Source organism: Akebia trifoliata, chromosome 12, assembly GCF_017979445.1.
Source record: "Akebia trifoliata isolate Shusen 1 chromosome 12, ASM1797944v1, whole genome shotgun sequence".
NCBI classification, from domain to species: domain Eukaryota; kingdom Viridiplantae; phylum Streptophyta; class Magnoliopsida; order Ranunculales; family Lardizabalaceae; genus Akebia; species Akebia trifoliata.
This window is the reverse complement of record NC_141386.1, coordinates 31,933,043-31,959,090: the sequence shown is the minus strand read 5'-3', so window position 1 is coordinate 31,959,090 and position 26,048 is coordinate 31,933,043. Positions and strand designations below refer to the sequence as shown.

General features: G+C 34.8%; 2 protein-coding genes and 2 pseudogenes across 6 annotated transcripts; 1 reads left to right on the top strand and 3 right to left on the bottom strand.

Moving 5' to 3' along the window:
* Positions 1–375: 375 nt before the first annotated feature.
* LOC147389568 (pentatricopeptide repeat-containing protein At5g66520 pseudogene) lies at positions 376–2,802 on the bottom strand (annotated as a pseudogene). The gene is made up of 2 exons (XR_015170889.1): positions 783–2,802; positions 376–615 (listed from the first exon to the last, which is right to left on the bottom strand). The product of XR_015170889.1 is annotated as a pentatricopeptide repeat-containing protein At5g66520 pseudogene (transcript).
* Positions 2,803–5,470: 2,668 nt separating this feature from the next.
* Positions 5,471–15,362, top strand: LOC147389567 (AAA-type ATPase family protein). Of its 2 annotated transcripts, XM_086417632.1 has the most exons (14): positions 5,471–5,619; positions 5,718–6,048; positions 6,138–6,229; positions 6,610–6,632; positions 8,936–9,173; positions 9,261–9,356; positions 9,456–9,571; positions 9,702–9,782; positions 10,607–10,730; positions 11,341–11,390; positions 12,705–12,795; positions 12,951–12,986; positions 13,073–13,170; positions 14,907–15,362. In XM_086417632.1, the coding sequence occupies exons 2-14, from the start codon at positions 5,720–5,722 to the stop codon at positions 15,021–15,023; spliced, it is 1,491 nt and encodes a 496-aa protein (XP_086273758.1). In that variant the 5' UTR covers positions 5,471–5,619; positions 5,718–5,719; the 3' UTR covers positions 15,024–15,362. The 2 variants fall into 2 exon arrangements, with proteins under 2 accessions (XP_086273758.1, XP_086273759.1); XM_086417633.1 differs by lacking the exon at positions 5,471–5,619 and having other exon boundaries at positions 5,642–6,048.
* A 335-nt stretch (positions 15,363–15,697) lies between these two features.
* LOC147389566 (mitochondrial metalloendopeptidase OMA1-like) lies at positions 15,698–18,773 on the bottom strand. Of its 2 annotated transcripts, XM_086417635.1 has the most exons (4): positions 18,343–18,773; positions 17,534–18,208; positions 16,779–16,930; positions 15,698–16,082 (listed from the first exon to the last, which is right to left on the bottom strand). In XM_086417635.1, exons 1-4 carry the CDS (start codon positions 18,382–18,384, stop codon positions 15,827–15,829), a joined length of 1,125 nt encoding a protein of 374 aa, XP_086273761.1. In that variant the 5' UTR covers positions 18,385–18,773; the 3' UTR covers positions 15,698–15,826. The 2 variants fall into 2 exon arrangements, with proteins under 2 accessions (XP_086273761.1, XP_086273760.1); XM_086417634.1 differs by having other exon boundaries at positions 17,534–18,773.
* A 1,715-nt stretch (positions 18,774–20,488) lies between these two features.
* Positions 20,489–23,736, bottom strand: LOC147389565 (mitochondrial metalloendopeptidase OMA1-like; annotated as a pseudogene). The gene is made up of 3 exons (XR_015171020.1): positions 22,568–23,736; positions 21,870–22,021; positions 20,489–20,818 (listed from the first exon to the last, which is right to left on the bottom strand). The product of XR_015171020.1 is annotated as a mitochondrial metalloendopeptidase OMA1-like (transcript).
* Positions 23,737–26,048: the final 2,312 nt, after the last annotated feature.

Genomic DNA, 26,048 nt, shown 5'->3' with positions numbered 1-26,048 from the left:
TTAAAGGGTTTTGAGAATACAGCCTTCAATAGGTATTGCCAAGGATTTCAAACCAACCAGCCAAGCTACATGGTTCAAAGAGTAATTTAGATATTAGCAAGAATGTTAGGCTTAAAATCTCGATCACCTCCAACTACTAGCCTTGAGGCTTCGTTTCTCCTTGAAGAATATGTTGAGTTCATATTGAAGTGAGCTTGAAGTCTCCTCCATTTTGATGAATTTATGATGAACCATCTTCAATACTTCAACGGTAAATTTGGATTTTACGCATTCAACTTAGAGCTTAATCAAAGACTTCGTAGGTAAATTAAAAAAAAAAAAAAAAAAAGAAGAAACTGTGCGAAAAGGAAACACATGGCTAAGCAATCTAAGCAATGCTGGAAGACAGGAAAATATATTCTTCATATCTTGGATTTTCGGACTGATATAATCATGATAAACTTGGTATATTAGTCAGATACAAACAACTTGATAAAGGAATAAATATATTAAGAAAATTATGGAAGTATAAGAAGAGCTTGAGACACTGTCCCAGTTTTTTCAGAAAATAAAAGTTCAAACAGTCCTCACTTTTGCATAACTTTTCTTCAGAACAAAAGATCCAACTCCACAGTCCTGTCAATATCATTCCATTAATTAAATTTTTATGTAACAACTAAAGAAGTTTCCTTCCATCCAACAGTTCATAAGGATCCTTTGATCAATATAATTGAAAAATTCAATTTCATTATCGAGCAAGGAGATTGAAAAATTCAATTTCATGAGATGGATGCATGAAGTACCAAGTCGTATGAGCAGAATTGACTGCTCCCCGAACCATATCATAGACACAATGTGATCCTCGTTATTCCGTATCTGCACATCCTTCTTGAAGAATGTAGACAACTTGATAACACATCTCAATCAATTTCTTCCAACAAGAAGCCCTCAATAGTGGCAGTTGAATCTTTTAACTGGACAAGTAGATTCTTGACGGGTGCATACAATCTTCATGTCTCGGTCTCTATTAGTCCATTATTGACATTGGGTGTATCATCCCGCTATCTTCATCTCGTCACTAACCCCACTCAAAATCCATTCTATCTCCTTCATTGTAGCTTCAGAAGATCCTCGAACCGAAAACTCATGAACAACACCATTTATTTCAAGCATACTACAACCTGGCACAGTCTTTTTTACCCCTCTCTCTTCCATAGAGATCCTAATTCTCTTCACATTATCAAACCTATTAGCTTTGGCATATATGTCAGACAAGATAACATAGAAAGCATGGTTCATCGGTTCCAATTCGATTAGATAACGTGCAACCCTTTCCCCTAACTCTACATTTCCATGCATCTGACAGCTTCCAAGCAATGCACCCCAAACAAAGACATCTGGCTCCATTGACATGCTTTTAATAAGCCCTTCGGCCTCATCAAAGAGTCCGGCTCGACCAAGTATATCAACCATGCATGCATAGTGTTGGGCCAATGGCTTAATCGAGTAAATGTGTTTCATAACATCAAAACACCAACGACCCTTCTCTACTAGACCAGAATGCGCACAAGCAGACAAGAGTGCCACAAATGTTACAGGGTTTGGCTTCACCCCTTTCGTTTCCATCTCTTTTAATAGATCGAAAGCCTCTTTTCCAAGTCCATGAAGAGCAAACACCGAAATCATAGCTGTCCATGCAAATACATCCTTGCTCTGCATCTCCTTAAAGACATCAACTGCTCTTTCTACACACCCGCATTTCCCATACATGTCTACAAGTGCAGTTCCAATCACTAAATCACACTCTACTTCGTTCCTCTTCAAGAAACTATGCACCCATTTCCCTTGGTCAAGTGCACCAAGAGAAGCACAAGCCGAAAGAACACTAGCCATAGTTATCTTGTCGGGTCTAGTTGTATCGTCACCTGAAACCTGCATTTCATGGAAAAAATCTAAGGCCTCCATTGCCCGACCTCCTTGAACAAACCCTGTAATAATCGAGTTCCAAGTAATAACATTTCTCGTTGTCATCGTCTTAAATATATCTAACGCCGAATCAAGAGCCCCACATCTTAAACACCCAATAAGCAACGAGTTCCATGAAACAACATCCTGATTAGACATTTCATTAAGCACACGTTGCGCACAATTCAAGTACCCACACGTCGCGTACATATTTATAATTGAATTTTGAACAAATCGATCCTCGTCGAATCTAATCTTGATGATATAGGCATGTACACTTGTACCCAATTCAAGATTCAATCTCCGTGTGCATTCCTTTACAAGGAAAGGGAATGTGAGGTGATCGGGTCGAACCCCTTCTCTTAGCATTTGTTTATAGAGAATGAGTGATCGATAAGAAGAGCTTTCGATTGCACCGTTGATTTTACAGGCATGGGTTCTGATCATGGTGTTGTACACAAATAGATTTGGGTTCTCAATGCGGTGGAAAATCTCGGTGGCAGAATTGAGACAGCCCGATTCAGAGATGGCAGAGAAGAAGAGGAGACGAGTGATGAGGAAGTAGCGGTCATGTTTAGGGAGGTAGGGAGAGACTAGGATTTGGGCATGGATTTGTTTAAGCTCTCTCATGTTCTTGCATTCTTCTATTAAGCGCCAAAGAGAGTTTCTGAGACTAAGACGTGGAGGTTCAATCATCCCTCTTTTGCTTGGCAGTTATTTCTGGTAAAAAGGGCTGGAAGTTTAAGAGTTTTTTTTAAGGCAAACCAACGGCTGTGATCTCTCACTACTTCATTAGTCCTACCTGATTTTATCAAAATATAATGATGGTTGGTGAAGTATATAAAATAATCTTTAGATGGATGGCTGTGATCATGCAATCAGTTTCCCTTGGTGTGGTCCTCTCTTCCCATTGTCTCCCATCTCTGAACAAATCCTATATCATTTGAAATCCATCTTTTCATCACTTTAATTTGCAGTCATCAATCTCATGCCATCAATGAATCTAATTAAATAAAAATATTTTATATCTTTTTTTTTTTTAATTTAAATTTTGAAAAAATTATGAAAAAAATCAAAAAAAAAAAAAAATGTATTTATAAAAAATAATCTAATTTTTAAAAAATTAGAAAAAAGATACAAATCCGGTCATTGAAAGACCGATTTTTCTCTCTCTTCACTTTTCTATCATCTACATTTAAAAAAAAAATCGAATTTTTTAAAAATACTAGTCATTGAAAGACTGATTATTCTCTCTTCACTTCTCTCACCTCTTTCTCTCTCCTCTACATTTAAAAAAAAAATTGATTTTTTTAAAATACCGATCATTGAAAGACCGATTTTTCTCTCTCTTCACTTTTCTATCCTCTTTCTCTCTCCTCTACATTTTAAAAAAATTGAATTTTTTTAAAACATCGATCATTGAAAGATCGATTTTTCTCTCTCTTCACTTTTCTCTCCTCTATATTTAAAAAAAATCGAATTTTCTTTTTAAATACCAGTCATTGAAAGACCAGTTTTTTGGGGTATCCGAAATTATTCGGCTAAGGTAATTTTTATTTTATTTTTATATTTTTTATTATTATTTATTTTAGTTTGATTCTCGATTTGGTATTTGTGTATGCACTTAAATTGATTCATCGATTTTTGGGGGTATACGCAGTATTAATGGCAACCTTTAATTTTCCAAAAAATTAATGGATTGATTCAACCATTTTGATTAACAAATTGCGAGTCGACTCACTGATTTTAGGGATATTGGAAGTTTGAATTGATTTTTTATAAATTGGGCATGTGGGTTAACTCACCGATCTAATACACGTGGCAATTCAAAATTTGGGCATGTGTGTACATGACATTAAAAATTGATTTCATACTCCTCAAAATGGTCAAATCGATCCATTAATTTTTCGAAAAATTAAAGGTTGTCCTTAATACCGCGTATACCCCCAAAAATCAATGAATCAATTTAAGTGCATACACAAATACCAAATCGAGAATCAAATTAAAATAAATAATAATAAATAAATAAATAATTACCTTAATCGAATAATTTCGAATACCCCCAAAAATCGGTCTTTCAATGACTGGTATTTTAAAAAAAAATCGTAGTAAAGAGAGAGAGAAAAATCGTTTTTCAATGACTGGTATTTTAAAAAAAATTGATTTTTTTTTAAATGTAGAGGAGAGAGAAAGATGATAGAAAAGTGAAGAGAGAGAAAAATCGGTCTTTCAATGACCAGTATTTTAAAAGAGAAAAATCGATTTTTCAATGACCGGTATTTTAAAAAAATTCAAATTTTTTTTTTAATGTATAAGAGAGAGAAAGATGATAGAACAGTGAAGAGAGAGAAAAACCGGTCTTTCAATGACTGGATTTGTATCTTTTTTCTAATTTTTCAAAAATTAGATTGTTTTTTATAAATATATATATATATATATATATATAATATATATATATATATATATATATATATATATATATATATTTTTTTTTTTTTTGATTTTTTTCATAATTTTTCCTTAAATTTTTAGTAGAACATTATAACTATCGTTTTGAATTTTGTGTAATCGACAATATTTTTAGATGCTCCAAGCATCCCGATCAAAGAGCCAACTAAGGTAAGATAGTCGATTTGAATTGTCTATTAAATTGATTTGTTTGATATTCGACATAATATGTTTGAAATTTTAAAAATGGGTTGGGATGCCTAGACTCCTTGAAAGGGAACTCAAGTGTTCACTCAGAATCCTAACTATGTAAACATGAAATCCAACTATCGAGATAAATCTTATAGATACTTAATGTATTATTGAGATACATCTCTTATCTCATAAGATTAGATTTTTGTGCGTTCACACGGTTAAGATTGTGAGTGAACATATGAGTTCCTTTTGCACGTGTCCACGATACGACCCTTTAAAAATATTTAGCTGAGTTAAATGGGTTTTGTGATTTTTATATTTGAGATGTTAATGAGATGATTTTGGTTTGATTCCTAAGATTTCTAGAAGCAGAACCATCATATTTTTTCATTTCAATACTTGTCAATTCCAATCTCGATTCTAAAATAAGAACGACAATCAAAACCACGGGTACCCATTGATTATGGCTTTTAATAAATAGATAAAACCAAAAAAAAAAAAAATATTCTTTCAATAATACAATAGACAACACCATCTATAATAAAAAATAAAAAATAAAAAAATAAAAAAAAATGGTTCTAATAAATATGTGTTAATTTTCTTCAAAAACTAAAATTTATCTTCTTTAAGGATAGTATATATGTACATTAAAATCGGTTTGATTCCTTTTAGATAGGACTCCAATCAAATATTGAAAATAGGGATCGAAAACCAGAGTTTTCGGTTTTGACTAAATTTCAATTTTAAATGGATATCCTATTTCATATAGAAGTAATTATATTTAAATATGATTAGAAATATTTATTATTTATTTAAATCATATAATAAGAAGAAAAAAAATTAAAATTATTTATATAATACCAATAAATAATTTTACCATCAAATGGCGGGTATTCTGGTAAAACCGTAAAATCAAAGCAAACCCGCAGGAGAGTTGCTGCTGCGCCCTTTCCTCTCTTTCGCTTCTCAAAAGTCAGAACCAAACCATAGAATGAAATTCTTCTCGAACTTTCCTCATTTCTTCTCAACTTGGTAAAATTTGGACTCTCGCCCTCCAATTGTTTTCTTCTCTCTATAAATATTATCATTTATTAATCGTTCGATCTCTCTCTCTCTTTCTCTATGTTCAGGAATGAGCACCATCAAGGGCTTGTTTGATTCTCTAAGTGAAATCTTCTCTGGTCTTCGCCCTGTCGATGATCCTCACTCAACACCACCACCGCCACCTAGGGTTTCTGAAGATCAAACAATGGAAAACGTCGCTAATAGAACTCCTATTTCGAACGAAAGGATCGCTTACAAATTAAAAGGATACTTTGAATTAGCCAAAGAAGAGATCGCCAAAGCTGTTCGTGCTGAAGAGTGGGGTTTGATCGAAGACGCCATCTCTCACTATAAGAACGCTCAACGCATTTTGATCGAAGCTAAGGACACCAGACCTCCTTCTTTCATCTCCTCCAGGCAAGAATTAATCCCCCCAAAAAATTAAAAATCTTAAATTTAGATTTCGTAATATCTGGGATTTAACCGAATAATTGGTTTTGTAACAGTGAACAACTGAAGGTGAAATCTTATCTTGAAAAGATATTGAAATGGCAGGGCCAAGTTTCTGACAGATTACAAGTATTAAGCCGAAGGGAAGGTCCGTACTGTAGTTATAAGTCGTTATAAGTTCTCACGTAGTTTAATTGTTTCGATCATTGTGGTTTGATATGAACCCAACCAATGCACCAAAAATACCTGTGTTAGTAGTGCGGAAAGTTAAGCCCATATCTTGATGGTGATGTGATACATCACCCCAAATTGCAGCCGATGTCTGTGGCGGCCCAATTGTGGTGCTGGCTCTGATATCAAATGATGCAAACCCATCCAATACACCTAAAAATATATAGGTGTTGGTGGTGTGGAAAGTTAAGCCCTTGTGGTCGTAGACTTGTAACTTGATATATGCCCAAGTGATTGATTGAACTTTTTGTTTTTTGTTTTTTGTGTTGCCCACAATTCCTTGATTCTTGGTTCCAGCTGGTGTGCGGCTAACAAACAAGGTAAGGTCTACACTTGTTAAAGTGTTAATGTAGATATTTTAGTTCCAAAATCAAGATTATTCAATTATTAGTTTTATCAACTATAAAACGTTGGACCAACATCTTATCATGCTGAGATATTTCTTTTATAGATCAGCAATGAAATATAAGTTTTGAAGGGATTAAAGACAATTAGACGTCAAATCCACGTGTTTTGGTCTTCCCTTCGCTTGTTGGCAATGTTAAATTTGCACATTCATTCTTATTGGTAATGTTGTTAGTCTTCATAGCACATTAACTACTTCAATTGACTTTCCCTTAGTGTACCGTCTACTATGACTATTCCATTATTCTCGGGAATGCTTTTTTTTTTTTTCTCCCCTTCTAATTTTATCTTTCTTAGTATCTCCAATCATCTATCTCAATATCTTCATCTTTGCTAAGCTCATTTTGCTAGCTTATTGTTTCTTGATTGTGCAACATTCAACTCCATAAATCTTAGCTGGTCTTTTTTTCACCTTGTAGAATTCTCCTCTCATTGTTGTACATCGGTCATCTAGCATTTTAGGAACACTCCGTGTTAACTACCCAACTCTAATTCTACGGGCAATGCCCCCTCAATCTCTCCATCCTTACAAATAATAGAAGCAAGATGACAGAAGTTGTCATTTGGGTGTTGTAATTGCTATTGATTTTACTGATACATCCTTTCTGTGCTTGTACTTACTAAAGTTGCAACTAATTTAAATCTTGTTTTGACTCCAAAGAGACTCTTTGGAGTTCTATTTTTGCATTGACCTCCTCTCTAGTGTCATCTATTACTTTTTTTTATATTTTTTTATGAGTGAATTTCATTATCAAAGAAAAAGGTGGTTGGGCTGACCAACCAAATACAAAAAAACTGCAGAAAAGGCAGTCCACCCACACACCTAAATAAAAAACAAACCTCACTTCCCACATCAAATACTTCAAACCCAATTCCATTTACCCAAGAAATTTTCAAAGAACACCCCCTTAAATTCCCTAAAGATTTTGCACTAAAAGAATAACAACCCTAGAATTGCAATAATCATCTCCTAAACCAAATGCTCTCGAACCTCAGAGATACAACCATTCATTTCCTTATCTATTTACCGAAAAATGGCAAATAAAATTCTATTCCATAAAATCCTTTTTAAGGTGGGAAAAAAAAACACTGAAATATTGCCAGCCCTCAAACATAGAATACAATGGTCTAGAAAAGTTCCCAATAGAAAATACACATTCTTATTTTCCCTAAGCATCTTTATCAATTGTTTGAGTAAGAAGAATGTCTTGATGGTTGAAAACCTTGGTATAGAATTGAGTGGATTTTCTGGTATTTGTGTTTTTTTTTTCTCACTTTAAATATATATATATTTGTTCAATCATTTGCTTCCATGGTTTCATAGTGTGGCTCATTTGTTTGACGCCTAGATGGTTGTGCAACTTTGTACATCCCATTTGTTGGTATATATGTTAGGTGGGACATTCTAGTATTTGCCATGCATTCCCATGTGTCTATCGAATTACCATTTGGTCTTGAGCCCTATTTGCCTTCATTTTTGCCAAAGCAACTTCCAATTTTATTTTATTTTTGGACAAATTTTTTAATCTTATTTCTACAAAACGACCCTAGTATCTTATCCAACCCCTGCTGTTCTCCTAAGCCTCCTATGTAGTCTTCATAAAAAAAATTCCAAAAAACAAGTTTGCCACCTTTCTTTAATCTCTTTATATTTTAATTAAAGTTTCGCATATATAAAAGTGGTATTAGGTAGAAGCACTGTTGAGGATTTCCATGTAATAACTAATTTCACACCTTTCACTATTCAATTGTAATGTGTAACCATAAATCAATGCACAATATTTAATTTACAGACTAGGGTGGATTTCACTTCATCAGGAAACAATGTGTTGGTAGATGGACCTTGATTGTTGTAACAACTAGAAGGTAAGGTGGATTAGATGGACGCCTAGTGGATTATGAAAAAAGCCCGACTTTAATAGTAATTTTACAAAAAATGATTTTGGGTTAGTTTATATGCACCATACAATTCGGGAGTGCCTACACTTGCAGGATCTTTAGACATCACATAACCTCTCCTTAGCAAGCTACAACTTTCTTTCCCATCCTTAATTATTATTAATGCCCTTCTTTGATATTTTGTTTGTGATTTTATATAGATGGAAGTGTCTTGGTACTTATTTAGTTTGTTTTCTACATTTAATTGAAGACCCATTTCTTGATTGATTTTGTTTATTTCTATCTCCAGTTAATTATTTTCACTTGTATTTCTTTGCAGACCACTGTACCTCCGCAATCTGCAGGAATTGCATCAACAGTGTCAGCTACTCGAAAAGATACACTACGGAAACCTTCCTTTACTGCTAGAAGTAATTCTCTAGGGAGAAATCAAACAAACAATGCTGGCAGCTCGAAACCTATTCAAGAATCTAGTGGCGGTCATGATCCAAAACTGGTTGAAATGATAAATACTGTGATTGTGGATAGAAGCCCTTCTATTAAATGGGAAGATGTTGGTACGAAAGCATAATTTGTTCTCTTCTTTCTATTCATTTTGTTTGCAATTGTTCTCAATGTGAAGTGAGGCCCAATATCATGTGCAGCTGGTCTTGAGAAGGCAAAACAAACTTTGTTGGAAATGGTCATCCTACCAACTAAAAGAAGAGACCTATTCACTGGCCTTCGGAGACCAGCCAGAGGTAATTCTTCAGAAGTTATCACCTTCAGATGAATTTTTTTACTATATCACCTAATGGCACTTATCTTTCTCAGCATCTTTTCTTCACTCTATTTTTCAGGTTTGCTTCTCTTTGGTCCACCTGGTAATGGAAAGACGCTGCTTGCCAAAGCTGTTGCATCAGAGTCAGAGGCAACATTTTTTAGCGTGTCTGCCTCTTCTTTAACATCAAAGTGGGTATGTGTCTGTGCTAATCTCTCTCTTTTTTTCTTGGGAAAACATGGGAACGGCTCTTTTCTTTTTGTTTTGTTTTGTTTGTTCATTTCGGTGGAAAAACAGATATAAGTTTTGTTTTATGCTGGAACAGGTTGGAGAGGCTGAAAAGCTAGTTCGGACTCTTTTCATGGTTGCTATTTCTAGGCAGCCATCTGTAATTTTTATCGATGAAGTATGTTACTCAATCTGTGAACTCCCTCATAAGTCTTCTAATGTTTGAAACTGAAGTGCTTCTGTCTATATGCTAGTCATCTTGACTTGGAAAAGAGAGTCATATTTCCATTCCATGGAGTGAGCTGAAACTTGACACATAGGAGCAGGGTGCATGATGAAACATGCAGATGCCTTTGATCGCATCCTCAGCTGCCAAATTTAAGAAAAACCCCAACTGCAGACTTCTGTACTTTTTTGCAGAAAACCTTTCCCCAAAACAAAATGTCTCAACTAGGCTTTACTTTTATCAAATCGTATTGAAAGTGTACAAATTCAGATAAGTATTCCATGCGGAAAAAAAATTTATATGGGGCATTCTGATATCTAGTATTTTTTTGGTAAGTATTCTAATGTATAAGCATGCATGCCCTGATAAAGTAGAATCTTCACTGACATATTATGAGCAAGAATTTCATGTGCTTTTCCAATAAATAAATTTTCTGTTGTTTAATATATTATAGTACATTCTACTGCTGTACTACATTTTAGGTGGGAGTCTGATTGCTCTGACAAATTGTTGATGGGAAAGCCATTTGTTTGTTCTTGATATTTATTCCTTAGGTTCTCCCTTTCATCAGTTTTCCGTTTTTCTTGGATGGTCTTCTCGTCCTCCTTATGATTGTACTATCTGGCTTTTCAATGAAAATTTATGCTTGTAAAGAAAGATATTATTGTACATTCATTCAGTTACTCTTTTTGTGCTCCAATTATTTTCTTACAGAAATACTATGATAGCGTCTTGTGTTTGCATGGTTGCGTATTTCACAATGTTGTGTTGTACAGATTGATAGTATTATGTCTTCAAGGTTGGCAAATGAGAATGATGCAAGCCGGAGATTGAAGTCAGAGTTTCTAGTCCAGTTTGATGGGGTGACCTCTAATCCTGATGATCAAATAATTGTCATTGGTGAGCTAGACAGATCTATTTGATGCTTATTTCTGTCCCATGATCCAAGATATCTCGCTTCATCAATCAAGAAAAGATGTATATCACTTAATTTATATGCAATTTAGAGCTGTTTTTCTTTTAAAAAAGAAACTATAAATTGCATATAAATAAAGTGAGATATATCTTTCCTTCTTTTTAAAGGTGCCAGCTTGCTAAGTTGGTTAAATCTGCGAGTGTCGATACCATGACCCGAGTTCAAATCACTCCTTCACCTACTAATTAGTGATCACTAATATTGCTTGCCAAGCAAAAAAATTAAAGAAATTTATAGGTGTTTTTATCCAAAATAGGGATCTTTTCTTTTTCGATCAATTAGATATTTTTGAATGAAATTTACTTGCTTTTTGGAAGAAATGGGCAGCTAACACATTATCAGTCCTTATCTCAGTAGTTATTTTCGCTTTGTATAAAACTTTCTATTTTTTTCTTTGTGCATTTTTTCCCCTCATTTTGTAGTCCATTGGTCTCTTTTGTATGAAAGTTTTGTTATAAAGACTAATGCCACAACTTTAGGTAATCAGATTAAACAAAAAAAAAACCATCTGAGATTCTTTCACTGTTAATGCAGGTGCAACTAATAAACCACAAGAATTGGATGATGCAGTTCTCAGGCGATTGGTTAGTATATGGCTACATGATTCTCTTCCTATACTTGAGGAATAGTGGTTCTAGGGTTTACACAGTTCTTTCACAAGGAAAATAAATGATCGTTCTCAGCACCATTATGATGCTCAGAACAAAAGGGTACCCTCTGTCTTGTTACTATTAAGCACAAAATCTTTAGAGCAATTATTATGTTATAACTTCACACCAAGAAACCTCATCTCACTGTCTCATATTCAAGAATTTAAGTTACATACTTGCAAATCGCTGATCACAATAAATTATATTATATATCAGATGTTTGTTTCCTATTAAAAAAACTAGTAATAATAATAGATTCTATTATACATTCTTTGCATATACCATTTGCTCACCCATGCATGTTACACAGTTCATAGGCTATCATGCTTTATTTTTAAAATTTGCAGCATCTCTGGCCCACCTCTGAATCCACTTCCCTCATTGCTCCCACTTCATGCAACTAAGATGCAAACTGCTTTGATACATATTGGGGAACCTCTGGTTGCATCCAAGTGATTAGCGATGCAATATTGAGTCTTGAGTTGATGGCACCTATTAGGAATTTTTTTGGTTCAAGTCAAAGCCTCTGAAATGGTGAAAGGAAGGCTGATATCCCTTGATTAAGGATATGGCTTAAAATAGAGTCAGATGGTGAAATAGGATACATGTTGCCAACACTAATATTTTGGATAAATTATTGATGATGATGTTGAAAATAAACCAAGTCCACCCTCTAGGGTCCGGTTGACCCTCAACTCAACCAGTTGCACGTAGGACTTTCCAAGGGGGCGGTGCATGTGACCGTGGGATTAGTCTAACCCAAAGAGTGGGGATACTTGGATAAGCAAAAAAAATTCAAAAAACTTGAATTGAAAACAAATATGGTGAAATCCATTGCAAGTCCCTAGGAGAATGCTTTATTGGAGTGTGCCCTGCCTTGATTTATATCCATCTTTTTTTGCTATTAAGTTACTGATCTATAACTGTGTTTATGCATTCTTCATCATGATCTATTTGTGAGAAGTTTAACAAAAGGAGCCATGTGGAGAACAATTACGAGTATACATTTGTGGAACAGATTATTCAAGATTTTGTTGAATTCTTTTGTGTACATAAAGAGCTTTTGTTGATATTTCAAGGTGTGATTGCAGTCAAATGGAAGTCTCAAATATTATTTTAGGCACAATTGTTATTCCAATATGCTTTCCCTTTGGTACTCACTAGTGTAGCACATTGAACCAAGTAAAACATTATTTTGACAACCAATCATCTGTAGTGAAATTTAATTTCATGTGAAACTTTGAATAGGTGAAGAGGATTTATATACCTTTACCAGATGAAAGTGTGAGGAGACTTATTCTTAAAAATAAGCTCAAGGGTCAAGCATTTTCTTTACCTGGTAAGAGTGCTCACATTCATTGGTCGTTTCAAAAACATATGTTTTATTGTATTAAAATTGTTGGTTTGGAAATTAAATCTAGTTTCTTAGCTAAATCAATAAGTACTACCTATAAGGGAATGTGAACTCTAATATTTATTTTTTATTTTTACCAGTTCAAGAACTAGACAGACTTGTAAAGGAGACAGAAGGTACAATACTTTCAGGATATAATATATTTTGGAGTGTCGACCATGTTATCAATATCAGGACCTTAACATGATATTCAAATACATAGGATATTCTGGGAGCGATCTGCAAGCCTTGTGTGAAGAAGCCGCAATGATGCCAATTAGAGAACTTGGTCCAAACATTCTCACCGTAAAGGCAAATAAGGTAAGCAATCAAAACAGCTTTAAGTTCTTCTCGCATGATTGGAGGTTAAATCCATCAAAAGTATAACTGGAAATGCAGATGATGATGAAAAATGAAACTCGTCCATGCTGTGTGTGTATTTCTTTTATTTTTGGTTTTTTTTTTTTGTTGGGGGGGGGGGGGGGGAGGGTGGGTGGTACAAATTAAAAAAGAGGTGTGCAAGATAATATGTGATCAAGGAACTGTATTACTTATATGTTGGGATAGTAGAACCCATTTGATATTTATTAGATCTAGAAATTTCAGCATAAACCATGTGTTGTCCTTTATATTTTTTTTTTTCCTTTTGGTCAAATCTACTTAATTATTGATGAATCAAATCATCACGAGAATCCATTTTCTAGTTTCTTCTAGCACAGGGTTGGGCCTGTTTTTTAGGCTCACCTTGTCGCACCAATAATTTCAGCTCATTGATGAAGCAGGCCATGCATGGACAATGTGTACCTAGATCTTCACCAGTTGCATGAACAAGAAAACTATCTTAAATATTAAAAAAATAAAAGACCTTATTTGCCGCATCGACTTATTGTAACATATCAATTCATGAAATTACATATAGTTTTCTAAAGAAGGATATGTATACACACACACCAATAGGCTCTTTTTTCTTGTGTGTGTGTTGGGGGGGTTGGGGTGATAAGTAAGGTAAATCATAAAAGAAAAGAAACTGAATTATAGCGTAAGGGGATGCCAAAAAAGGGCGCTCAGTGAGACCATCCAAAGGGAAACCCAAAACAAACATCAAGAAAACTAAAGAAAAGCTGAAAGAAATGTTTGAACATCACACATAAGAGGGCCTGGAATCATGATGCAATTGACTCCCATCTAAAAACAAAGTCTTCAAAGAAGACCTGGAATTCTCTTGGACCTTCACACGCACACACATTGCAAGCAAACAAAAAGTAGAAAAATCCAAGAACAACAACATTTCTTTGACATCCACAATAGTGTGGTCTCCCTTCTTCCCCTCCAAGGTTCTATCATTTCTCTCCCTCCAAGTACACCTACACACTGCAAGAGGGAGAAGGCTTCAAAGGATCTTCCCTCTAGATTTAAATGCAATATTGCTGAAATCTATGGACCTGGAACATCAAGGGGATTATGTTGCTTTATTTTATTATAAAAATAAATGAATTGATGATGCACCTCAGATGTCAGTTAGTCACTTGTCACTTGAACCAAAAAGTGTCAGAGCTTGCATGTATAATTCTTCTCAATAATTCATAGTCCTGACTCAGCCCTTCTCTACAACTACAAAACCAAATATGGAATGAGGTTAAGGTGAATTCTAGATTTCAGTTAACAATTTTTTTTTTTTTTTTCTGAGGTGATGGGAGCTGAGAAATGCCCCTAGTGGCTCACAAATTTGATACTGGGTTTTTGAGCTTAGGATGGATTTTTTATTTGAGAGACCACTTGTGGGATATTATTTTCTGGTTTCCCTACTCTTGCTTGCTAGTATTACCCGTAAGGACTAGTTCTTGTTTCTTTTATGAGTTTTCAATGAAATTGTTAAATCTACACCAATGATCTGCTAGTCATTTGAACTGTTTTGCATGAATGATCTGCATGGCTTTTAGAACAAGGTTTCACCCCTTTTTCAAATGTTTTCCTGCTCCCTATCAAAGGAAAAAAAAAAAGAATATATACACTTACAAAATTTATGCTGATATGCCCTATATTACGTATTTCACCAGATACGGGCCTTGACACATGGAGATTTTCAGAAAGCAATGACCGTCATTAGACCCAGCCTACAGAAAAGCAAGTGGGAAGAGCTTGAAAAGTGGAACCAAGAGTTTGGTTCTAATTAAACGCCTGATAAGACAGACACATTAGCTACATAAATCTGAACTTCAACCAACACATGGATATGCGGAAAGCTCTACATCCCAGAAAAATTGTCGTGGGAAGATCTAAGGCACTGGCTACTTCCAATTCTTTGCAGTAAGCGAAAACAGGGAAAGGAAGATCCCATTGTATATCTTGTAAATGGTCAAGCTTCTTGCCTGGAATATTCACCAAATTTAAAATTCCTTGAATCCTTACACACATTGATTATATGTATAATCCAAAACGTGCAGACTATACACTTTTAATGATAAAAAGGCTTTTGCTTAAAATAAGATTAGTTGAATTCTGTTTGGCTGACACGAATTATCTTGTGGAACCCAATCTGGTTGATTCCACTCTCAATCCCATCTCCTTCCATCTAATTAACACTGTATGTCCCACTAAAATGAAGAATGATCAAACAAGTTAAGTTTGCAGCTGGAGTGTGTCATGGGGAAATGAAGGTGGAAATGTTTTAATCCCCTTTACTGAATTTCTAATCTGCCATCTTACATTTTAACCTTATATGCCTCTTATTTTCAGTCAATCCATCTCAAATGACTTTCATGGTATACTTTTTTCATGATGTAATATGAGATGAGGGAACATCGCAGAAACCAGACTAGAGATACCAGAGGCAGAGACAAAACCACAGTTAGACACAAACTTCTTTATGAAAATTTTAATCACGTGTTGGAAGAATTCCTGAGATCACGTTCACATACATAAAAAATAAAAATAAAAATCCCACTTTCAATCAGAAACGGATCGAGTTTTTTACATCTTATAAGAAGCCTTCGACCCCTCGGCCTGCTATTGTTTCCCTGTAAATTGAGAGTGCTTCTTCCATGACTTTGGCTTCGGCCAACAACTGCGCTCTCTTCTTACCAGATGGATGGGTGTGGAGATAATCTTTCCATACAGAACCAGAATCGCCTGTGACATGCCCCAGCTTCTCATACACCATCGGTGCCACTCGAGGATCGTATCCAGCTGAAGCAAGCAACAGTAGCCCAATGTAATCTGCTTCCATTTCCATCCTAGTACGTAGAGAGCAAAATAGCGGATCAGCACTTGGGGCAGAATGTTAAATAAGCACATATAAGCTGGGTTAGATTAGAACACGAGAAGATGTAAGATGGTCTATCAGTTAGGCCGAGGCTTGGGAAGTCTCACTTTTTTACGACTAGATCCTCAAACACAAAACTGCTACTAAATAAAGGAGGCCGCATCTCAAATATTAATGGTGGGTTTGTGAGCCCTTGCAAGATAATATAGAAACATCTACAAACTAAAGATGAGAAATTGACAAACCATCATATTCCACTTTGAAGCCTTCAATGATACCTACTACTACCATTTGTACAAGTCAACTAATATCCTTGACAATCTTATCGAAGTTCTTGCTTACTCCATCACAATTTTCCTCTAATCAGACTTAATCTAAAAAATAACAAAGGGCGTACACCATCCCCTTGGTTCTGTGAGCAAGCATTTTGGCATTGGTCTTAAAGAGAGATATTGGTTCAAGTACATGATCTACCTTTACGAAATGTGTAAAATATGTACAAAATCCAAAAGACCCAATAGTATAATTTCTATGAACAAGAAATTTCAACAATTCAAAATGATTCCTTTTTTTTTTGGCAGAGGATTCCAACAAGTAAACATGAACTATGTTATTAATAAAATTGATTCCCAAAAGCTGCTTAAAATATTGAAATTAGAGAAGATACCTCCGGGAAAAAGGAAGCTTTATGAGAAGATGTGACATCGCATTGACAAGATCAGGCATGGAAACAAACACAATGAGAACCAACTGAAGGATGCCAACCCATAGGTTCTTCGTCATCATCTCTGCTGCATGTCGAGCCACTGTATGCCCAACCTGTTAATATAGATCACCAAAAAATCCAAATCATGGATATACATTTTGGTTTTATGGACTGAGCAAAGAGATTCCGTTTTGCACTCTAATAACTTAGAGCCTAGTTAGGAAACACCCATGGTCTATGTTGCATAGACTCTTCTAAAGGGGAGAATTACCCGTGTCGGACAAGTGCAGAACTCTTGTACAACATTTCCAATTTTGCTTCCCTACTTGAAAGATACTGAGTAGCATTTATCATAAATTGAGAAATTAGAAGGCTCAATAATGTATTCTCCTGCCAAACATATTGCGAGTCTAGAGTTCTATTCTTTGGGAGGTATTGCTGAATCCAACACGTTATCCTGGTCAAAATCAGACCACACCCATTCTAGTGCAACACATCCAATGGAATTGAAATAAAATTCCAAAGAATCAGAAACTTCGGATCTTTATTTTTTTTGAAAAGTAAAAATTGATGATTATAAAACTGCGAGACACAAAGAAAGTTTAAAACTTTCTTTCGTTAATAAAATTCATAGATAAAGCTTTCTTATTTTGAAGATTGTATTTCAGTTTCAACCTAGGAAAATCTAGAACAGAATTGAGATTTATTGAAATTACCTCGTGCCCAATTATAGTAGCTATCTCAGTATTAGTCTCGAAATGTTGCAATAATCCAGTAAAAACGACTATCTTCCCACCAGGGAGGCAGAAAGCATTCACAACAGGTTCATCTACCACTAATATTTCCCAATTCAATCCTTCCAAATGCTTAGTTTCAGGTTGCGAGCCACGTGCCCGACCTCTCTCTCGACTCTGTTGAACCCACTTATCATTAAGAATTTCATCTTCTTGGTGCCAATCTCCTTCCAACTTTCCTTCTACATTGCCACTCAACGCCATCAAAGGGTCTCGAGCGGTGCTCCCTTCATATGCCCCAGTACTACTTTCCGAGGCATACCCAAGATCACTCCAAACGTTGTCTTGGCTTAGCCCTCTTTGCAAGGCTTCAATTATGTGCTTCGATATCAACCTCACACGAACACTTTGAGGGTGTATCGAAGGGAGAATCTTTCCCTTGAAATTAGCCTTCACTTTCTTGAATTCGGACTCTCCCAACTCTTTCTCCAAATCTTTCGACAAAATAACGAAATGGCTTCGCTTGGTATACGGAACTGTCTCCAAATTCCCATAATAAACCGAAATCAAAACTCCCGAGCTAACCGCCACAACAACCAGTAAAACTCTAGGGTTCTGAACCCATCTTCGAGGTCCTCTTGGCCTGAAATGCTGAACCTGGCGTCGATCCACATAGTAAAATCTCCGTCCAAGGCCAATAAATTCTTGATTGTAGTTTTGTTTCCCTCTAATTTGAAAACTAGGTTTTGAAGCAATCAAAGAAGAAATAGAAACCCTAGAATAGTTCTTACCAGAAAGATCAGAATATGATTGTTTGAATCGGTGACTCCCATCTTGAATTGAAGCTAGAGAGTCTCTTCGGGTTACGATCTTGGAAGCAAAATCTCGAAATGAGTCGATTGCGAGCTTTGCTTTTCTGAAACAACCCATGATTGATGATCTCGAAACCCTAGCTTGTAATTTTTAAAAGCTGCACGATTGACCTTCGTCGGATAAATGTGTCTGAGTTTTGATTAGAGACCATTTCAAAAATTTCTTTTCTTTGTTAATTGTAGAGAGAGAGAGAGAGAGAGAGAGAGAGAGAGAGAGATTATTGGTCTTGAGGTGGAGCTTCAAGCTGAATTGTTGTCGGACATCGGAAGCTTGACAAATCACAAGAGCTGCGGCTTAGATTAACGTTCGCCGGAGATTTGGCTGGCATATGTCGGAATCATCTATCTCTTTGAAAATAATAATAATAATAATAATAATAATAATAAATACTTTTTAATAATATAATAATAATAAAATAGATAAATGCTATTGGCACCCCAACTTTTACCTGATATAAAACGTGTGCAAGGTATGTCCAAATTCTAATTTTAGTACACTGTTCATTTTAATTCCCAAAATATGCATTTCAAGTGAATTCGTCACTTTTATAATCAATAAATTAGTTGGTATATCTACGAATTGATGGATATTAAAAGTGATGAACTCACGAGTTTGTAGGTTATAAAAATGATGAATGCATATTTTGGGAATTAAAATGAATAATATATTGAACTTGGACTTTTATCATATTTAGCACACAAAATAGAGATTTATCCATAAATAAATGGTTTAGAACTAGTAAAAGTTAGGGTGCTAATAAAAGTTCTCTCTATTCCTATTTTTTTTTCTTCTTTTAGATTTTCATTTTTTTTATTATTTAGGATTGTACATGAGCCTAATCATAATCGTAAAAATCTATTGAAATTGTTTGAACGAAATTTTATAATGTAGAGATAATAATTTGAGCCAAACCTCTCCAATGCTCGAATTGTTTGTCTTAATCTTTAATTTGAGTATGATAAATAATTAAAAAAATGGAGTGTAATAAGTAAAAGTTGAATTACCAATTGTAGCTTTCAAATGCATTATCACATCACAATCCAAAACCACATTCCTCTAAATTCATAGAATAACTCAGGTCGCAAAGAAATTTCCAAAAAAAAAAAAAAGAATTATTTGGGACTTTTAAGATTTTGAAAATAGATATGGCTACAAAACTCATTTAAAATTAAAATTCACGGTGATGGTGAATTTATTTATTTATTTATTATTTTAAAATTCATAGAATTTTATCCTTGTCCATGCATTTGGATGCCACAAAATGAGTTCAACTACCCTTAATAAAATTTCAATTCTTACTAAATTAGTAAAGTTGGTCTGATTCTATAAAAAAAATACCCTTACCAATTTTTGAAAATAATAGAAATCCATTACACCTATTTTTAAAAGAAAAAGTTAAAATGGGAGAATTTGGATCGTTCGATTAGATCAAGTTGTCGAAGAGCGTATACCTCATTGAATAAATTTTTCCTTTATAGGATTTTCTATTGTAAAATTCATAATTTTATTTCTTATAATGTTGAGGATAAGATTTGAATTCAAGACCTCTTGAGTGTTACTTGTAAAAAGTAAATTTTTCTTTTTTTTTTTGTGAAACCAGACGCCTGAAACCTACTGCACTGAGGATTCATTCCTAAGAGGGCAGTGGTTTTTCCGTGCCTCAATCACCGATAAATTCTTCCAATTTCTACGAGTTGTTTATATTATACTATTGCTTATAATTTATTATTTCAACAAATCAGAATCAGAATATCCAATATTTTCTTCATCAAACAAAATAACGTATGAACAAAAATCCTTTAGGATTTTATAGGAATTTAAAAAACATCGGGGCTGCTAAACACAGTTTGTGTTTAATTTCCAATTAAAACATGCCATGTAGACACTGTATGCTGCTCTAGGAATGGGACACACCGCTCTCCATCGCAACTCTAGAATCTAGATTAATAACCACTTCTCTAATTGCCATTAGGAATCTCATGACGGAACCCAACTTTAAAAATCCTAGTTTCCTTCAAAGAAGATTTAGTGGAATTTTTATTTTTTTGGATGACAATAGGAATCTCATGGAACCCAAACTGGTTGATTGATCCCATTTTCAAACAAATCCATGGTTAGAGGGGAAAAAAAAACGCTATAAACATGTTATAACAGTATTGATCGGAAATAGATAACAAATTTATGTCTTACAAGAAGCCTTGGACCCCTTGGACTCTGGCTTGGGCCAGAACCTTTGCTCTCTTCTTTCCTGATGGATGGGTGGAGAGATAATCTCTCAATGCAGAGTCACCAGTGACGCGCCCAAGCTTCTCATATACTAAGGGTGCCACTCGAGGATCGTATCCAGCTGAAGCCATCAATAGTAACCCAATGTAATCTGCTTCCATTTCCATCCTGGTAAGGAGAGAGCAAAACAACATCTTATCAACAACAAAAAAGAGAGCAAAACAACATAATATCAGCACTTGGGATAGAAAATGTTACATAAGTACAACTGAGTTTGGGTTAGCCTTGGAACTTATGTACTTAAGGCATGTTCAACAAGAAGATTAGGGTTCAAGCAATAAGGCAGAACAACCATTGACTACCACTCAAAAGCAACAGGTGGTGATCTCCATGTTCGATAGACACATTTTTGTTTGAATTCCAACAAAAATGTGCCACGTAGGCACCTAACGTTTTTATAGGAACAGGACACTGTTCTGGATAGCAACTCATTTTTCTAAGTCAATTACCACATAACTTTTGTCTTGAATTGATTCTAGAATCAATGCATTCACTAACCATCAATGAAGATTTTCTATTTGTGGAGTAAACACGTATTAAAATAAGCAAGAACTTGAAGATTGCTAGTTGGTTTTTTTTAAGCGAGCACTTGAAGCCTGAGTCCATAGTACCAAAACTTCTTACAAAATACACGAAGGATACACCTTGTAACTTCTTTGAGATTCTAAGCCAACGGTGAATTGTGATTTTGAACTTGTAGTCTCCAACACCTCTCAAAACATGTGCTAAAAGACAAAAATACTCTCACACATTCTTCTTCTCTAGTCTCCAACACTTGTTTCCTAAAACCTTTAGACTCCAACACCATTTTACATAATTCTAGCTTTGCATTGTCTTCCTCTCTAGTACCATCGACAGCATCATATGTAAATAACCTACACTATGGTACATTCTCTTGAATATGGGCAATTACTTCATCTATAAGTAGAACAAACAAATACATACTCAAATTGGTGGTTACATTATCTACCTTTGTCAAATGGGTAAAATATGTATGAACTCCATAAATTCGAAAGTTCGAGCTTTTTTAGCAAGAAATTTCAATAATTAAAAATGATTTTTTGGCAGAGGATTCCAACAAGAAAACATGATCTATATCTACAAAATTAATAAAATTGATACCCAAATCTGCTTAAAAGATTGAAATCAGGGAAGATACCTCCGTGAGAAAGGAAGCCTTAGGAGAAGAAGTGACATTGCGTTGACAATATCAGGCATGGAAACAAACAGAACGAGAACCAACTGAAGGACAGCTAACCATAGGTTCTTCGTAATCATTTCTGCTGCATGTCGAGCCACAACATGCCCAACCTGTTAATATAAGACCAATCAAAAACCATGGATAGATATTTTGGTTGTTGGACTGATCAAAGAGATTCATCTTTGCACTCTTATAATTAAGACCCTAGAAAGGAAATACACATGGTCTATATTGCATGGGGTGAAGTACCTGTGTGGCCGTGCCAGACAAGTACAAGATCTAACTCTCCAATAACTCTTGTACAACATTTCCATTTAAGTCTTACCCAATTTCTACAATACTGAGTAACATTTATCATGAATTAAGGCTTAATAAATGTATTCTCTTACGAACATATTGTGCAAAATCTGACACACAATATCTTGATCAAAATCAGATCCCACCCATGCTAATGCAACATATCCAATGTGATATTTCAGTTCACTACCAAACAGAAATAAAATTCTAAAGAATCAGAAAGTTTCAACTTTGCTCAAGAGAGACAAAGAAAGTTGAAACTTTCATTTCATTAATAAGATTCATCGATAAAGTTTTCTTATTTTGAAGAACAAAAGTATATTTTTTTCCAAACTTTCAGCTTAAATTCTTGGAAATACCTCATGCCCAAGTATAGTAGCTATCTCAGTGTCGGTCTTGAAATATTGGAACAATCCCGTAAAAACGACAATCTTCCCACCAGGGAGACAGAAAGCATTCACAACAGGTTCATCTACCACTAATATTTCCCATTTCAATCCTTCCAAATGCTTAGTATCAGGTAGCGAGCCACGTGCCTGACCTCGCCCCCGACTCTGCTGAACCCACTTATCGTCTAGAATTTCATCTACATTGCGCCACTCTCCTTCCCACTTTCGTTCCACATCGCCACTCAATGCCATAAAAGTGTCTCGAATGCTCCCTTTGTGCGGTAAAGTACTATCTGAGGCATACCCAATATCGCTCCAAACATGTTCTTCCATTAGCCCTCTTTGCAAAGCTTCAATTATGTCCCTCGCTATCAACCTCACACGAACACTTTGCGGGTGTATTGCAGGAAGAATCTTTCCCTTGAAAGCAGTCTTAACTCGCTCGAATTGGACTTCTCCTATCTGTCTATCTAAATCTTTCGACAAAATAACTAAATGGGTGCGCTTGGTATAAGGAACTGTCTCCAAATTCCCATAATAAACCGAAATCAAAACTCCCGAACTAACCAACACGACAACTAATACAGTCCTAGGTTTCGAAACCATCTTCGAGGTCTCCTTGGCTTAAAGTGCTGAACTTGGTATCGATCCAGAGAGAAAAATCTTCGTCCAACGTTGATAAACGGTTGATGGTAGTTATGTTTCCCTCCAATTTGAAAATTAGGTTTTGAAGCAATCAAAGAAGAAGAGTAAAACCCATAAATCCTAGAGTAGTTCTTAATCAGAACAGCATCGGTTGAATCGGTGACTACTCTCTGAATTGGAGGTACAGAGTCTGTACGAGTTACAATCTTGGATGCAAAGTCTCGAAACGAATCGATTGCGAGCTTTGCTTTTCTGTAACAACCCATGAATGATAATCTTGAAACCCCAATTTTCAATTTAAAAAGCTACACGACTGATCTTCGATAACGATAAATGAGTGTTTTTTAAAGAGTTGAAGAGAGACACTTTTGGGTTTCTTCTCTTTGTTTCTTGGAGAAGAAGAATCGAATAACAACGTGAAGGAGAGAGAGAGAGAGAGATTGAGATTGTAAAAGTGGAGTTCTCGTAAGAAGAGGTGTCTGGAAGTTGCTTCGTGTTTCGAATGCACAAGGGAGACATGGACACTTGTTTGTAGCTAAGTGAGACCAGTGTTTTGAAAACCGGAAGGCGGTCCGACCGGATTTTTTTAAAAAAATCATCTAATTCACTTTGAACCGAAACTTTCTTAAAATGGGTCGGATCCGGGCTGGATCTGAGTATATCCACATTCAGATCCAAATTTTAAGTCTGGATCCGAATCCAGATCAGAGCCAATAAAATTACTTGATTCTGGTCAAATAATTTTGAGTCCTTCAACATTTTTTCTTCTATATATATTTTATTTTATCATTATAATCCTTTTATTTTATAAGGAGTCTTATTATATTAAAGTAATAGAAAATGATAATTTAAAAATATAATTTTCAAAATAATATATTATTTGGATTTTGGTGGATATAAAGAGGATTTGTATCCGACCCGAATTAAGGAACATCAAATCCTATTTGACTCTTTTTTTTTTATATTCAGATCTACTCCAAGGTTCCCAACTAGTTAAATGTGGATTTCGAATCACTCGGATTTCGATCAAGTCCGAATCATTTTATGCCCCATACAAAGAACGATTGATTTTTTGAAAACCAATGATTCAACCATACGAACCGTCGATTCTTCTGAGTTGATTCTTCAAAACTAAAAAGTAATTATTACTGTTAAGAGTTTTTAAGAGAAAGGAAGTTAAAAAACATTTGTAAATTTGAAGAAAATAAAAAGGTTTCAAGAAAATCTTTTAACCTTGGAATGTTTTTCTATTGATTTTCTCTTGTTTGATTTATAATTTTTATATTTAATAAATGCAAATCGGTCCAATCAAATTGAACCCATGAGGGATTGGGTTCAAATTTGTGTTTGATATCACCCCCCACAATCTGAAGCTCCATATCGATCAGGGCAACCAAATGGATCGTAAGAATGGAACAAAGCTGGGTTGGATTGGATTTTATCGAATCTCAATATTAGGATCCAAATCCTAAACGATTACAATTGGATTGGGTCTGGATCATATCAAATCCAATTTGATATACAAAATATATGTAAACTTCATATATTTAAATCAAATGTATAATATAATTTATATAATTTCTCACGTGGATTGGGAGTTGGCTGACCTAAAAGTGATCCAATATCTTATCAAATCAAATGCTTATCGGATCCCTCGTTCGAGAAACAAAGTTATCAGAGCAAACTGGATTTAGGTTTGATCTGATCGATTAATAGTCTTACTTGATGAGGTTTAAATCCAACTTGCATTTGGTCGACCTAAAATTGACAAGATTGATCTTTCCTCTCATTTTCATCATATATTCGAAGCTTTACGAATGAGAAAAACAAGGCAAAATGTGAAGAAGTTGCATATTTGCGTGTGATTTGATTTTTGAGGATTAAAAAAAATCAAATTCTATGATTAAAAATTAAGTACAAAAAATTATCAATTTGAAGGATTACAAATCACCTTATGTTTAATTCATTGTTTTAAAATGATGAGAAATCGACAATGTTTCCAATTTACTTTCTTTCGTTAAAAGGTTTTTCTGAGAACGAACGTCGAAAATCTAACGTAAAACAAGAGAGACTGTGAGCGTTTATTTGAAAGAGTATTTTAGACACTTAAAATTGTTTCTTAGGATGGTGAGACTTCTTTTGTGGTAAATGAAGAAAATCTACCAATTGGATTATTAAGTTATCATAAATAAAAAAATAAAAAAAACACCACACCAATTCATAAGTAAATTAGGACTGCAACCTAAGCAAGTTGGAGGGTGTATCCAGGCTCAACCCAACCATCGGGTTGGAGTTTATTAACCCAAACTCAAACCGAGCTTGAGTTTCTAAAATCGGGTGAGCTTGGGTTAACCCGAGTTAGATAATTTTGAAAGTTTTGAGATGGTACTTCCCTTTTATCCTTAGTCCTTAATGTCAATATCATTAATTAAATTACTCTTCATCTTCAAGAAGTCTATGTGTACTATATATGAATGTTCATAACAATGGATTCATATATAAAGAAAAGTTCTTAAAAAAATAAAAATAAAATAAAAAATTTCCCTTTAATTATAATAAAAAATATTTGAAAAATAAATAAAAATATTTGTATATTAGTACGTAGTTTTAAGTTTAGTTTGACTTGGGTTGCCCAAACCCTCAACCTGAAGTGCGTCGGGTTGAGATCTTCCAACCTAGGCTTGAGCCCAAGTTGAGGTTGGGCCAGTCAGCTCAAGTTGCACCCCTAATGTTAATTTCTAAAGAATTGGCACATAGTTGGGTTGGTGTTAGCAAAAGTTAATGTGGCAATAGCAGCTCTCTAAAA

Excerpts from the sequence above, each read along its gene's own strand:
- LOC147389567 (XM_086417632.1), top strand. The coding sequence starts at position 5,720 with ATGAGCACCATCAAGGGCTTGTTTGATTCTCTAAGTGAAATCTTCTCT. Across the intron at positions 6,230-6,609 it reads AGTATTAAGCCGAAGGGAAG|CTGGTGTGCGGCTAACAAAC; the intron begins GTCCGTACTGTA and ends TCTTGGTTCCAG. Across the intron at positions 9,572-9,701 it reads CTTCTTTAACATCAAAGTGG|GTTGGAGAGGCTGAAAAGCT; the intron begins GTATGTGTCTGT and ends ATGCTGGAACAG.
- LOC147389566 (XM_086417634.1), bottom strand. The coding sequence starts at position 18,481 with ATGGGTTGTTTCAGAAAAGCAAAGCTCGCAATCGACTCATTTCGAGAT. Across the intron at positions 16,931-17,533 it reads CTACTATAATTGGGCACGAG|GTTGGGCATACAGTGGCTCG; the intron begins GTAATTTCAATA and ends CTATATTAACAG. Across the intron at positions 16,083-16,778 it reads AAGCTTCCTTTTTCCCGGAG|GATGGAAATGGAAGCAGATT; the intron begins GTATCTTCTCTA and ends TCTACGTACTAG.